This window comes from Cryptomeria japonica, chromosome 11 (genome assembly GCF_030272615.1).
Source record: "Cryptomeria japonica chromosome 11, Sugi_1.0, whole genome shotgun sequence".
NCBI classification, from domain to species: domain Eukaryota; kingdom Viridiplantae; phylum Streptophyta; class Pinopsida; order Cupressales; family Cupressaceae; genus Cryptomeria; species Cryptomeria japonica.
Genome location: NC_081415.1, coordinates 233,725,845 through 233,740,078, shown reverse-complemented (window position 1 = coordinate 233,740,078; position 14,234 = coordinate 233,725,845). Strand labels below are relative to the sequence as shown.

The window sequence follows — 14,234 nt, the reverse complement described above, 5'->3', positions numbered from 1 at the left end:
AGGAGCTATTACAGGTCTTTTGCTTACTATTTCTCAGGTCAAGGCTACCATTAAACATCAAAATTCCACCTCCATTTACACATAAGACACCTTTTGATAGAACTGATTAACACTGATAAAACGTGGCAACATCCAAAAACCCCAATCGCCAAGAAAAGGCATAAACATAGGTCTGTCCTCATTTTTCCTGTCAGACCTAGGACTGTACAACACAAGTTCGGGGCAATAAAACCTTCAAGAACAACTCCAAACTGCCATGAAATACCATCCAAGGTCAGTCCGCCCCCTAACAGCCCTGAAACAACCTCAAATGGTCAGTGCCTAGGCTGGAAAATCTTATGCCCGGCATGCAAAGAACCTGTGCAACCTGGTACAGTAGTACGACCTTGCACTTTGTGTACGCCTGCAATCAACTCAAAATTGCTTCAAATGAGGTTGGCCAGGGATGAGGAACAATCCAGATGCAGTCACTTTAAACTTTGAACCCATTTAACCTCTTCTATGAGCATATTTGCATTGTACGACCAGCCTGGGCATGTGCACAAACCTCCAAATGGTAAAGCCAGCAAAAAATAATACTGAGAATGCAACAAACTATTACCAAAATCTCTATTCTCCAATACCAACCCAAAAATCTGCAATTAAAAGACTTGGACAATCTTCATTTTTGAAATCCCAAATTATTGAACACTGAGAAAACAATGGTGATCCCTGTGTGGAATCAATCCAACCAGCTAGGATCGTCTTTCAGATCTGAAACCAACAACCAAGAGAGGGCTTTTATCATGGATCTTGGAAGAACTTGGAAGTTCAATCTGACATCCTGTTATGTGTACTCTTCTGCATAAAGGAAACGAGAGCTAGAGACTACCTTTTGTAGCTTTGGAAGGAAAATAATTTAATTTGAAATTTCAAGTAATACATATCCCATCCAAACACCTTTTCGACATATCAAAATGTTTCAACTGTGAAGTCTTATTTCCCGAGGCGTTTGCTTTGGGGGGACATAACATGACTTTATAAAATTATAACACTACAGTAAAATAATAAAACATTAACATTAGAACTTTAGTGTATAAATTAAATCACTGTTGAAGCATTGAAAATCAAAATCGAGCATCCCAAGCTGGAAATGAGGCAGTGGGATGAAGACTGGCACCAACTCAGAGTCTTCTAAAATAGGCGTGCTTTCCAAAAGTGTGGAGAACAACCCAAAAGGCCAAGCGCGCTTCAGAAAGCGTCACTACAATCCATGCCACCAACTGAGCTCAACACCACCAATGAGAGCCAGGAAAAATCGAAACCAAGCTCTCCAAGATCACTGGAGTCCCCTGACTACTATCAATTAGAATATAAAGTAAAATAATAAAACATTAACATTAGAACTTTAGTGTATAATTTAAATACTCCCATCCTAGCTGTGAAAAGCATTGTTGAAGCATTGAAAATCGAAACCGAGCATGCCAAGATGGAATTGAGGTAGCCGGATGAAGACTGACACCAACTTAGAGACTTCTAAAAACAGGTGTGCTGTCCAAGAAATGTGGAGAACAACCCAAAAGGCCAAGAGCACTTCAGAAAGTGTCATTTCAATGCACACCACCAATTAAGCTCAACACCACGAATGAAAGCCAAGAAAATCTAAACCAAGCTCTCCAAGATCATTGGAGTCCCCTAATCACTATCAATTAACCTATTGGAATTTTGGAATAGGCTAACGGTCGCACCTGTTGACTAGAACAGAAAAGGGGACATTAGAGTCCTCCCTTCCCAAAATTGTTTGTCTCCAAGCAATTGCAAATTTGGAAGCTATAAAATCTGCTCACTCTCCCAAGTATCATCCTCCATCGGTAAGTTCTTCCATTTCTCTAAATACTCCCTGATGGTCCTCTTTCTCAAAGTATGCTCCTTGTAATCAATGACTATCTCTAGAACCAAAACAAGTTTCCCTTCCTCATCTGAAGGGGGCAACTTAGAAGAGGGAACATTATGTCCAAGTGCATTCTTGAGGCAAGACACATGTAAGACATTGTTCACCTTGCTACTCTTAGGTAGCTCCAACACATAAGCCACTTCTCCAATCCTCTTGGAGATCTTGAATGGGCCATAGAAACGTGGGGTTAACTTCTTTGATCCACTATTCTTGAGAGTGGATTGCCAGTTTGGCTGCAATTTCAAATTAAACATGTCTCCCACCTTCAATGCATGTTCTATATGGTGCTGGTCTGTGTACAACTTCTACTGATTCTAAGCATGCTGGAGGTTGTCTTTCAAAGATTTCATTATGTCTTGACTCTGCTATGATATATCCTTGGCCCTAGGCACTCTACCATCACCAAACTATGCATCAGTGAAGCTAGGAGTTTCAATTCCATACAATGCTATAAAAGGAGACGTCTTGATAGACATGTGATTGGTAGAATTATAACAGTACTCACCCAAGTGCAACCATTTCACCCATTCCTTTTGCTGCCTTGAAACATAGTTCCAAAGGTATCCTTCTATCCACTTGTTGACTATTTCTATTGCCTATTAGTTTGTGGATGATAGCTAGTGCTAGGAGTGAGCTCAGTCCACTCAATTCAAATATTTCCTACCAAAACAAACTCAGGAACTTGCTATCCCTGTGACTTATAATGCTTATAGACATTCCGTGCAACCTGAACGCTTCTTTGGAAAACAAATCTGCCACATATATTGCTGTAAACACTATAGTAATACCAAAGAAGTGTGCAAATGTTGTCAATCTGTCAACAACAACATGGATGCAATCCTTGCACTTTGAGAAGCCCTATAATGAAATCCATATAGATACTTTTGCATTTTTGATTGGGATGGGTAGGGGCTGCAACGAACCAGCAGGATAGGTATGCTCATTTTCATTTTGTTGACATGTAGGACACTCTAACATACTTAAGGGCTTCATTTTTAAGCCCTTTCCAAGAAAGTCTTTTCCAGATCTTCTTGTAAGTCTTGTAGAAACTTGGGTGACCAGCCATAGTTGCATCATGAAATGTCCTCATAATTTTCATCGTAAGCCCCAAATCAGATATTAAAAAGATTCTCTCCTTGTAAACTATGAGTTCATCCACTACCTTGTACCTGTCATCTTGCAAAGTACCATCCAAAATACTATTGGCAAATGAGTTCTTAGCTTACTCTGCAAGGATTGCTCCTTCCAATCAGTTATAATTTCCATCAATGAATATAAACATGACCTTCTTGACAAAGCATCAGCCACTACATTCCTCGCCCCCTTGACATATACAATGTCAAAATGACAAGCTTGTGGAATACTTACCCACTTTTGCTGCCTGACATTAAGATCCTTTCGATCTAGGAAATTTTTGAGGCTATTGTGATCTGTTTTGACAATGAAATTACCTCCAAGAAGGTATTGCTTGAACTTGGCCAAGGCATGCTTTATTGCAAGCATCTCCTGTTGGCATTTTTGATGTTTATGTTGTGATTGTCATTGATGGACACGCACTTGTATTAAGATCCCCTTTATATGTATGAGCTAGAGCTCAACCGGTATTTGTTCCAACCGGTATGTTGTATTCTAGTCTTTAGACTAATGATTTTGTAGAATGTGTTTCCCGGTCTGAAGCGGCATAACGACCCCAAGCGGTTCGTAGATCTCAACTGGTACAAGGGAGCAAAGTGGCATAACACATTCTTACCGATCTTCATTTCTGCCAAACCGGCAATCGGTATTTTGTATGAACCGGTAATACTCTGTGATGAGTTACCAACCGACATTTTGTGATGAGTTACCAACCCACCGATTGATTGACGGTGCCGACACACTGACGGTGCTTTTTGTGTCGTGTTATTGAGTATGTCTAGATTCATTGAACCTAGGAAATTGTAATGTAATCCTATTGGACCAACATGAAATTAGATTCCTTTAAAAGGACATCATGTCTAGGGTTTTGAGTTGTTGTAACTGTTGCAAAAAGGGTTTATGTTGTGGCTAGGGTTTAAGGTGGTAGTTGAGTTGTTGTAAGAGCGATCTTATCTGAGAAGATCGAGTTGTAAACAAAAAGAGACAGAGAAGATTGAAGTAATGCTAGAATGCATTAGCAATGAGCTATACTGGATCTAACCAAGCAGTCTGTGCTATAAGATAGATCAAACACTTGTTGATTACTCACATCTTTGACAAGTCTGTAGCCCTCAACCGGGTAGGCCTCAAAAGCCTTTGTAAAATCCTCTAACAAGGTGGTTCACTTCTGTGAATCTAAAATCCTCTAACAAGGTAGTCTTTAATCGGACTTATCTCCTAACAGAGATTGAGATTCCTAACAGGATCTGTTCTGGTGAAGAACATTGTAAGACCTTAACCGGTCTGGTTTCTATTCTGCAGATAGTGACTTGTGAGTTCCATCTCACCGTGGTTTTTTCCAGTTGGATTTCCACGTCAAATATCTTGTGTTATGGTTGTATTGCTTTTGTGGGTGAATGCTTTATTCGCATTTTTGTTTGCATGTGTGATAACCAGTCTGTCTGTTAGACTGTTTTACCGGTTTATATTCAGGCTGTGTAAGTGTTTAAGTACAGAGATTTTTGGCATACTAATTCACCCCCCCCCTCTTAGTATTCATCAATTGGTATCAGAGCCTACCTTTCTATAAGTTTAACCACTTGGAAAGAGATATGGGGGAATACACTTTGAGGGAACTTACTCAACGGCTCACTAAGTCTGAGCAAGCCTATGATGATCTTATGGTCAAATACAAGACATCTCAAGCAAAAAGGAGAGAACATGCAGAAAAGCTGATGGAGCTATCTGAAAGTAGTTCTGAAGATGAAGCTAATATGGAAGCCATGATTGCAGAAGTGAATAAGCTGAATGATTCAAACTCCAATCTGAGAAAGGAGTTGGAAGGACTGACTATCCGGTTTAGTCAAGAGCTTGAAAACCGCAGGAAAGCTGAAGATCGGGTAAAGGACAGAGATCATGAGATCTCCAAGTTGAAACAAGAGATTAGTGCACTGACTGCTCGCCTTCATGAGAGCAGGATGGAAAAGGAAGACATGCAAGGTGAACTGAACATAGCCATCTCTGAAAATGCAAGTCTAATGGAGACAAATACTGCTATTTCCAAAGAACTCTCTGAGCCAAAGGAAATACTTGCTAAGTTTGGCAAAAGTACTGTCAAGCTGGAACTCTCTGAGTCAAAGGAAATACTTGCTAAGTTTGGCAAAAGTACTGTCAAGCTAGAGCAAAAGCTTGAGTCATCTAGACCGGTAAAGAATACCAATGGTCTTGGTTTCTCTGGACATGAGGAAGGAGAATCCTTAGGAACAAACGCTGAAGCATCAAAGAAGCAACCGACACTCAAAGGAAAAGGTAAGCAAAAATTCAAACCTGTTTGCTTTAACTGTCTTAAAGAAGGACACACTGCCAATGTATGTAGGAGCAAAGCCTACAATAATTTTCCATATTTTATCAACAATGTACCTAGATCCAATAAGTTCAATGGTCATTGTTATGCATGCAACAAGTTTGGGCATAGAGCATCTGAATGCAGGTTTGTTATGAATAATACCGGAAGATATCCTCAGAAGACCCAAGGAGCTGGTCCGGAATCTTTTGTAAACCGGAACCCTAACTGGTTCAATGCCTACAATTATCAGTCAAGCAACAATGGTTATCAACCGGAAACCGAATGGAGAGCAAATTGTTGGATTTGTCATGGACATGGACACACTGCGGCTACATGCAGAAGGAAGAATGGAAATATGAACAATGGACCTTGGAGAGCACCTGAATTGGTTTGCTATCACTGCAACAAACCGGGTCACATTGCAAGATTCTGCAAAAGCAGAAATAGTATATCTGATGATATGCCGGTCACTCAGAAAGGAGAAGTTGATGTTGAAAAAGTTCAAGCGGACATGAACAAAACCTGGAGGAAGAAACCAACAATGTTGGAAGAGGACCCGGTTTTTGCACCTAGTGTGGAAATATCGGAACCGGTAAACTAAGCTTCAAAGAGGCTTAGGGGGAGCTAATGGCGAAATGATTGTGAACCCCCGGTTACACCGGTAAAAGACCTTAACCGGTACGTGATACTTGTCGTTTGACAGAAGACCGGAAACGGTAAAGGAGGCGAATTAGGGTTTTCACCCTAATAGAGGAGCATTAATGGCGGTAGGTGAGAGACATGTATAAAAGCATATTTCAAATCATTTCTCACTATCTGTTTTCGAGCGAAGGAAAGTTTTTCAAGTGTAGAGCGAAGAAGAGGCGATTTGAGCGAAGATTTCAAGAAATTGATAAAACTTGAAGGAGATTCAAATCCAGTTTGCAAGCGGTCGTGAAGAACACAAAGCGGTGATTTGGCAATCGACGAAGAGTGGAGTGAAGCAGAATCAAGAAGCCCTAAATTCGCGTTGTAAAGGTATTTTTTGTGCTCTTGAAAATACTCAACAATGGCTTCCGCATCTCATACCAGTTCCAGTACATCCATTGAGTCGGAAAGTTTTATTCAGAGGAAGTCCAAATATAATGCCTTATCACAAGTTCCAGCCTGAGTCATAGTTGAAGAAGGAATCTCTGATTATATTGATTGCAAAATAAAAGACCTAGGATCTTTAGCTATTCACACCCAGTTAGGTTTATTTTGCGGCAAGGACAGAAAGATCAAACCAAAGTTTGGTATCTTAGAGAAGAAGAAACTCCATAATGCAGTATACTTTCTAGAAGATTTTACGGAGGATCACATCAGGATCATTTTGAGTAGAGTCCACGGAGACAAGATGTACCTGGAGAGAATGCATGATATCACGCCTCAGGCAATTCATGCAGTCACCGGTTTTTGCAACACAGGGGAAGTACCGGCCCTAAGAACGGTAAGCAAAACCGAAATGGCCAAGCTCACCGGTTCAACAAGTGACTCACGGGGTATGACAGTTAATCCTATCAAGGATGATCTGGTGAAATACGCCTGCATGGTGATAGGCTACAGAACGTTTTCAGCCAGCAAGATTAATTCTGTATCTGCTGCAGCGGTAAATGCCGCTTACCGGATGATTAAGGAGGATGTATCTTTTGACTTATGCACCGGTATGCAGAGGCAACTCCTGTTGAATCTAAAGGCGATCAAACAGGAATGCACTAAGGTTTAAGTTTGGACAACTATTGATAGGGTTGTTCTTCTATTTCCAAGGCTACTTTCCTGGAGTAGGAGATGTCCAGTGGTCTTCTGACCAACCGGTAACAAAGCAGATCAAGGAAAGTATACAAGCCATTGGAGCCGGTTACCCTGAAGTACTGAACAAATATTTTGATGAGTTCAGAAGAAAGATGAGTCAAAGGGTAAGGATATCAGGTGATATAGTTAAGAAATATGAAGATGACATCTGTTTCACCATTCAGGTGGACAAATGCTTAATGGAGGTTGTTGAGCTCAGAATGGAAGAAGTGGAGCCAATGGGCTATGAAGTTATGTATGATATGCCTCAACCCTTATTGCCTCGCCTCTTGATCCAAAGGCTAAAAGGACTGGAACCTACTTGGAGAGGATTGCACCGGCTGAAGAACCATCGGATAAGAAAGGAAAAGAACTGGCAGCAAAGAAAGCCAAAGTAGTGCCCGCAACATCGGCACCAGCTACCACTACAACTCCAAGAGTGACCAAGCGGTCACTGGCAAAGAAGAAACTGGAGGAGACACCGGCAAAAGTCTTTGAAAGAAAAAGGAAGACGAAGACAAATGAACTGGACTCTGAAGAGATCGAGTCTGATGAAAAGCCAAAGAAGGCCAGACAGACAAAGAAAATGAAGAAGAATGAACCGATAGCATCTGCACCGGTAAATATTGACATCTCCTCATACAAACCTTTGACACATTTTCAAAGGACAGTTAAGAATATTAGGAGAAAATTACTTCATGATTTAATAGATTATTATGATGATTTTAGTGATGAGGAAAAGGAAGAAGTATTACAGGAAATCATCATTTATCTGTGTAAAAATGACCGGTCGCCATCAGAGATTAAATGTCAGACACCGGATTCTTTATTTAAAGCATTAGATAATAAATGGCGCATTGCCATTGAAAAAGAACAGGAGATTAGGGAGAAAGTCTTTGCACAGTACTTTCCCGACCTCTCAAATTTAGAATTATTTGATGTCTTGGATCAAAATAAAGGTCTCGTCTTCACAAGGAGAAGAAGACTCTGGTTGTTGGAGGGGAGAATTGATGATGTTGAAAAAGATACTCATCAACATATGGATTATGCTATCAACTCTCACAAAGCAAAGATGGCCAACCTCCAAGCGGAAAAAGAACCGGCTGTATCCAAACCGGATGAAGTTTTTGATGAGGAAGGAAACCTGGTAGAAGAACCAATCGACACTATTGATGTCGATGCCCTGGATGTAGAAGATATCACTCAGGACATACCTTCTGAGGGAACAGAACAGGGGCAACAAGCCGAACAGGGTGGTGAGCAAGCTAAGGACACACAGGAAGCGGCTCGAGAATAGGAAGAGAAGAAGAAGAGGGATGAAGATGAGAAAAAGAGAAAAGAGGAAGAGAAGAGAAAAGAGGAAAAGGAGAAATGAAAAGATGAAGAGGAGAAGAAGCAAGAAGAGGAAAGGAAGAAGAAAGAAGAGGAAGAGAAGAGGAAGAAAGAAGAGGAAGAAGGAAGAGGAAGAAAAGAAGAAGAAGGAAGAGGAAGAGAACAAAAAGATGGAAGAGGAAGAAAAGAAGAAGAAGGAAGAAAAAGAGAAAGAAGAAGACAGGAAAAATAAAGAAGAGCAAGACAAGGAACAAAAGAAAGAAGCAGAGAAAAGGAAGAAGGCAGAAGTAGACAACGCAGCAAAAGCAATGGAGAGCACTCAGATGGAGACTCCAAAGGCAACCGGGAGTCCAGCCAAACCGGCTGATATCTCCAGTCCTATCGATCTCCAATCTGCAAGTGAGTCGGAGCTTATGCAAAGCATCAAGGTTGCTCAAGAGCGCTTTGAGATCATTCCCAGGAAAAAGGAACAGGACATAATTCAGGCGGCTGTAGACACCCTTACAGGTTTAATCCCCGGTACCAATCTTCTTGACACTGAATCATCACTAGCACAACTCAAACTACTATGTACTGTAGTGGATGATCAGGTGTAGAGCCTGGAAGAAGCAGCTGAGGCAAATGTCAAGAAAGAGCACCAAAAGGCTCTTAACATTGCTCTGGTGAAAAGAATGAATGAGCTTAGGATTGAACTGCTGAAAGACCAAAAGGACATAAGGAATGCCTTGGATGAGGGAAACTTGCTACTAAGCAAAATCTGTCAACCTCATCTGTTCTGTGATGATGTGCTAGCCAAGAAACAAAAGCTTCAAACGGACTTACAGTCCTACTTGGGCACATTTAAGACACCTTATGATTCCTTTGCAACATATGGGCAAACCGTTCACCGGTTCCAGATCCAGTCAGCCAAAATAGAGCAAGAGATCAGTACACGATCTAAAGATTTGCAGGAGCTACAACTGGTTTTACTTCCACGTCTGCAAATTCTTCAGAAGTGTTATCTGAACCTAGATCCCGTGATAGTCACGCAGGAGCTGAGCACAGTTGATGCCATGGAGGAACAGGTATACCAGATGCAAACAGAAAAAGAAGTGGCCACCTCCTTACTTGAGTCCTGGTCTCTATCCATGAAACAATTTTTGCAGGACTATAAATCGGTTTTTGACAAATATTATTCATTGTTGTCATAAACTTTTTTTCTATATAACAAATGGAAACAGGGTTGTTCAGCAGTACTTTGTCATTGTTGGCAAAGGGGGTGAAGTATCTGTTTTTGGTTTTAAAATTTTGATCTTCTGATACAGGGGGAGAAGTACTCCATTTATTTTGAAGACAAATAGGGAGATGTATCTGTTTTTGAAATTTTGATAAATGCTATATGCTCTGATGTCTCAATGATTATGCTCTGTATGCAAAATTGCTATACATTGTGTTGATTAAGGGATAGTGTATATGCTTAGGGGGAGCAATTTTGTTAATGGCAAGTTTTTGTTGTAAAGCACTTAGATGTCAAAATTTTATTTTCCTAAGTGTTGCCATCAATGCCAAAGGGGGAGATTGTTGGCATTTTTGATGTTTATGTTGTGATTGTCATTGATGGACATACACTTGTATTAAGATCCCCTTTATATGTATGAGCTAGAGCTCAACCGGTATTTGTTCCAACCGGTATGTTGTATTCGAGTCTTTAGACTAATGATTTTGCAGAATGTGTTTCCCGGTTTGAAGTGGCATAACGACCCCAAGTGGTTCGTAGATCTCAACCGGTACAAGGGAACAAAGCGGCATGACACATTCTTACCAGTCTTCATTTTTGCCAAACTGGCAATCGGTATTTTGTATGAACCGGTAATACTCTGTGATGAGTTACCAACCGGCATTTTGTGATGAGTTACCAACCCACCGATTGATTGACGGCGCTGACACATTGACGGTGCTTTTTGTGTCGTGTTACTGAGTATGTCTAGATTCATTGAACCTAGGAAATTGTAATGTAATCCTATTGGACTGACATGAAATCAGATTCCTTTAAAAGGACATCATGTCTAGGGTTTTGAGTTGTTGTAACTGTTGCAGAAAGGGTTTATGTTGTGGCTAGGGTTTAAGGTGGTAGTTGAGTTGTTGTAAGAGTGATCTTATCTGAGAAGATCGAGTTGTAAACAGAAAGAGACAGAGAAGACTGAAGTAATGCTAGAATGCATTAGCAGTGAGCTATACTGGATCTAACCAAGCAGTCTGTGCTATAAGATAGATCAAACACTTGTTGATTACTCACATCTTTGACAAGTCTGTAGCCCTTAATCGGGTATGCCTCAAAGCCTTTGTAAAATCCTCTAACAAGGTGGTTCACTTCTGTGAATCTAAAATCCTCTAACAAGGTAGTCTTTAATCGGACTTATCTCCTAACAGAGATTGAGATTCCTAATAGGATCTGTTCTGGTGAAGAACATTGTAAGACCTTAACCAGTCTGGTTTCTATTCTGCAGATAGTGACTTGTGAGTTCCATCTCACTGTGGTTTTTCCCAGTTGGGTTTCCACGTCAAATATCTTGTGTTATGGTTGTATTGCTTTTGTGGGTGAATGCTTTATTCGCATTTTTGTTTGCATGTGTGATAACCGGTCTGTCTGTTAGACTGTTTTACCGGTTTATATTCAGGCTGTGTAAGTGTTTAAGTACAAATATTTTTGGCATACTAATTCACCCCCCCCTCTTAGTTATTCATCATCTCCTTCATAGATTTAGTAGCTCTTCTCTCCACCTTTTAACTTCCTGCAGTCATAGGCAATTGGGTGCTTGTTTTGCATTAGCACAACACTTATACACCCAATGCATCACATTCAAGCTCAAATGGATTGGAGAAACCAGAAATAGCTAAAACACTGCATGTGCTCATGATGTGCTTGAAATGATCAAAATATTTTGACGCTGAATTAGACCATGCAAAGGTTCCCTTTTTAGTGATATATGTAAGTGGGGCAGCCAAATGTGAAAAACCTTTAACAAATCTCTTGTAGAAGCCACGAAGTCCAAAAAATCCCTTCAACTATGAGAGATTTGCAGGCAGAGGCCAATCTAAAATTGCTTTGATTTTCTTATAATCAACACTAATTTCCTTAGAACTAACCATGTGGTCAAGATGTAGAAGCTTTGTCAACCCTCACATTTTGACTCCTTTGCATATAAATATTTTTTGTCAAGAATGCCCAAAACCTCATCTAATTGCCTCATGTGCTCCTCCCATGTCCCTGTGTAAAACAAGATGCCATAAAAAAATATCAAAACAAACTTTTAAAGCTGCTCGTGAAACATCTGATTCATGCTAGACTGAAATGTGGTAGGGGCATTCGTCAACCCAGAAGGCATATCCGAAGTGACCAAAGTGACATTTGAAGGCTGTCTCCCTATGTCCTCTCAAACTCTCATCTGATGGTGCTTGGATCTCAAATATATCTTAGAAAAGTATACAACTCCATATAGCTCATCAATCTATGGAAGACTTACTTGTTTTTAATAGTCTCCTTGTTCAAAGCCCTGTAGTCAATGCACATGTGCATGGTTCCATCTTTTTTCTTAACCAACACAATTGAGGATGCAAATGGACTCTTACTAGGGCAGATATGTCCCATTTCTATGAGCTCCTTAATTGCCTTTTCAATCTCATCCTTGTGCCTCTTCGGATGCCTTAACCCATACTCTAGGGGCTCTATTAGTCCTTCACTAAAAAGAAATACAAGTCTCCTCTTTGTGATATTTGGGACCATAATTGAAAGCCTATGAAACTCTGAGATGTTAGTGTTAAGGGAACCGTATTGTTTTAGTTGGGCTAGCTCTCTGAAATGTAAGTCTGGGTCATTCTTATCAAATCTTTCAATGAGTTTGTTTGTGAACTCATCAGAGATTCAGAAGTAATGATCAAGTAATTGCCTAGTGTGACCAAATCATGATACCACCACTCATAGCTGCTCCATCTAAATGAAATGTGAGAAATTTGATTGCCTCATCCTTTGACATAGGTCTAAGAGATATATAATTGTCCAATTTCTATACCCAAGCTTAGACAATGCATTTGTCATTCCCATCAAAATGTGCTAGAATCACCTTACCCAAAACATGCTGGAAGTATTCATAAACTGTTGGTCCTCTATTCTCTACTCTACCACCCCTCTTCTTCCTTTGGTTCAAAAATTGATCAAAGGTCAAAAGATCCCGAATCTCAATTGGTAATGAAGCATACTCCATATAGGTTGCTCTCACTTCATTTGCTAAAGGAACCTGAACCTCGGGAACCACCTGTAACTCCTCTCTACACGTGAACGTGGGCTGAAGTGGCCTAGGAGTAGACCCTGATACTGCTGCAGCAGTACATCCATCAGTATTTGTGCTGATTGGTGGAACTTGTCTTACTATTATTATTTTGTAATCATTCTTTGGGCACCTATTAGTTTTCTTGTCTGAACTTAACTGACATAGGTTTGCAGGCTTATAAACTGTTTCAGCAGCCGATAGATTACCATACCACAATTGCAGCTGTACATGATATTATATATGCTGTATTAAGTTTATAATATTGTTTTTTATTTCAGGTAGCAAGCCAACTCATTTACTGGCTTCATGAGGAGGCTTTGGTGGTTGGCATGAAGGTTGAGAGGGATTACCTGAGTCTATCATTTCAGTTGGACAATAGTGACAGTCTTGCTTTAGTTGCCAGTATCGATCAAAGGGAGTATTGTGTTAACTGGTGGTTAATTTTAAATGATACTAGGCCAGATGATGGATTGGTGAAACATGATCTTGTAAGTATTGGAATGGAAAATAAAAAATTCTTGGGACCATTACCTTTGGAGGCACTCTATGGTGTTCTAATGGATCTTGTAACTTTATGTAGCAATGGTGGAGAATCTTGAGATATATATTTTGTAATGTTTAAAAGAATTAATGCCGAAGTTCTATTAGCATAGTGAGTGATTTGGAAAGTCATGGAACATTCTGTTATTCCAGGCAAGGTAAATCACATGCATTTGTTCGTGTTTTCCAACATCTTTTTGAGCCTAAGTTGGGCAGAAGCTGGTAAGTTTCATCACTTTGCATTGTCTTATTCTTTTTTTTGCTCAGTGTAACTCAATACATTTGACTTACATTATGTGGTAGGCTTTATGCTTTCATTGTATGTTTAATGCTTAATGAAGTTGGGCGGAGCATGAACAGTTGGATAGAAAGGCCATTCAGTATTCTAAGGAAGAGCAGTTTATGATCAATCTTCTGTTTTTTAATATATGAGAATCCTTAAGTATTGTATCGGTTGTTATTGGAGTGTTGGAAAACTTCATTGAGATGATAGGGTACTTCAAGTTCAAGTATCAATTCAGGTGATTTCATTTGAAAAAGCTTGACTAAACAGATGCATATCATTTGAACTTTCTTGGATATCCTTCTGGTCACTGCTTGTACATGCACCATTGCATATTTGCAAGTTCGCTAATGAAAATACCATTAAAATGTTTCCTATTAATTACTAATTATAACGGTATGCCATGGATAATAGTCTTACATTTCATACTCGTTAGTAGGAGTAGTGCATGCAATGGTGACAATAATGGATAATGGCACAGCGAAATAAGTGACTAAATGGGATGCATTAGGAATGTGGTGCCAAATTTGATGTCATTTGATAAGTTCAATGGCCAAACAAGCCATGCTA

At 39.9% G+C, this 14,234-nt stretch overlaps 1 protein-coding gene across 1 annotated transcript in view; it reads left to right on the top strand.

Annotated features, from left to right (window-relative positions):
- Nucleotides 1-13,734, top strand: part of LOC131063960 (mediator of RNA polymerase II transcription subunit 17) — an 87,013-nt gene extending 73,279 nt beyond the window's left edge. The window contains exon 9 of the mRNA XM_057997965.2: nucleotides 13,120-13,734. Within this exon, the coding sequence (XP_057853948.2) occupies nucleotides 13,120-13,440 (321 nt within the window). The 3' untranslated portion in view covers nucleotides 13,441-13,734. The remainder of the gene's footprint in view (nucleotides 1-13,119) is intronic.
- Nucleotides 13,735-14,234: the final 500 nt, after the last annotated feature.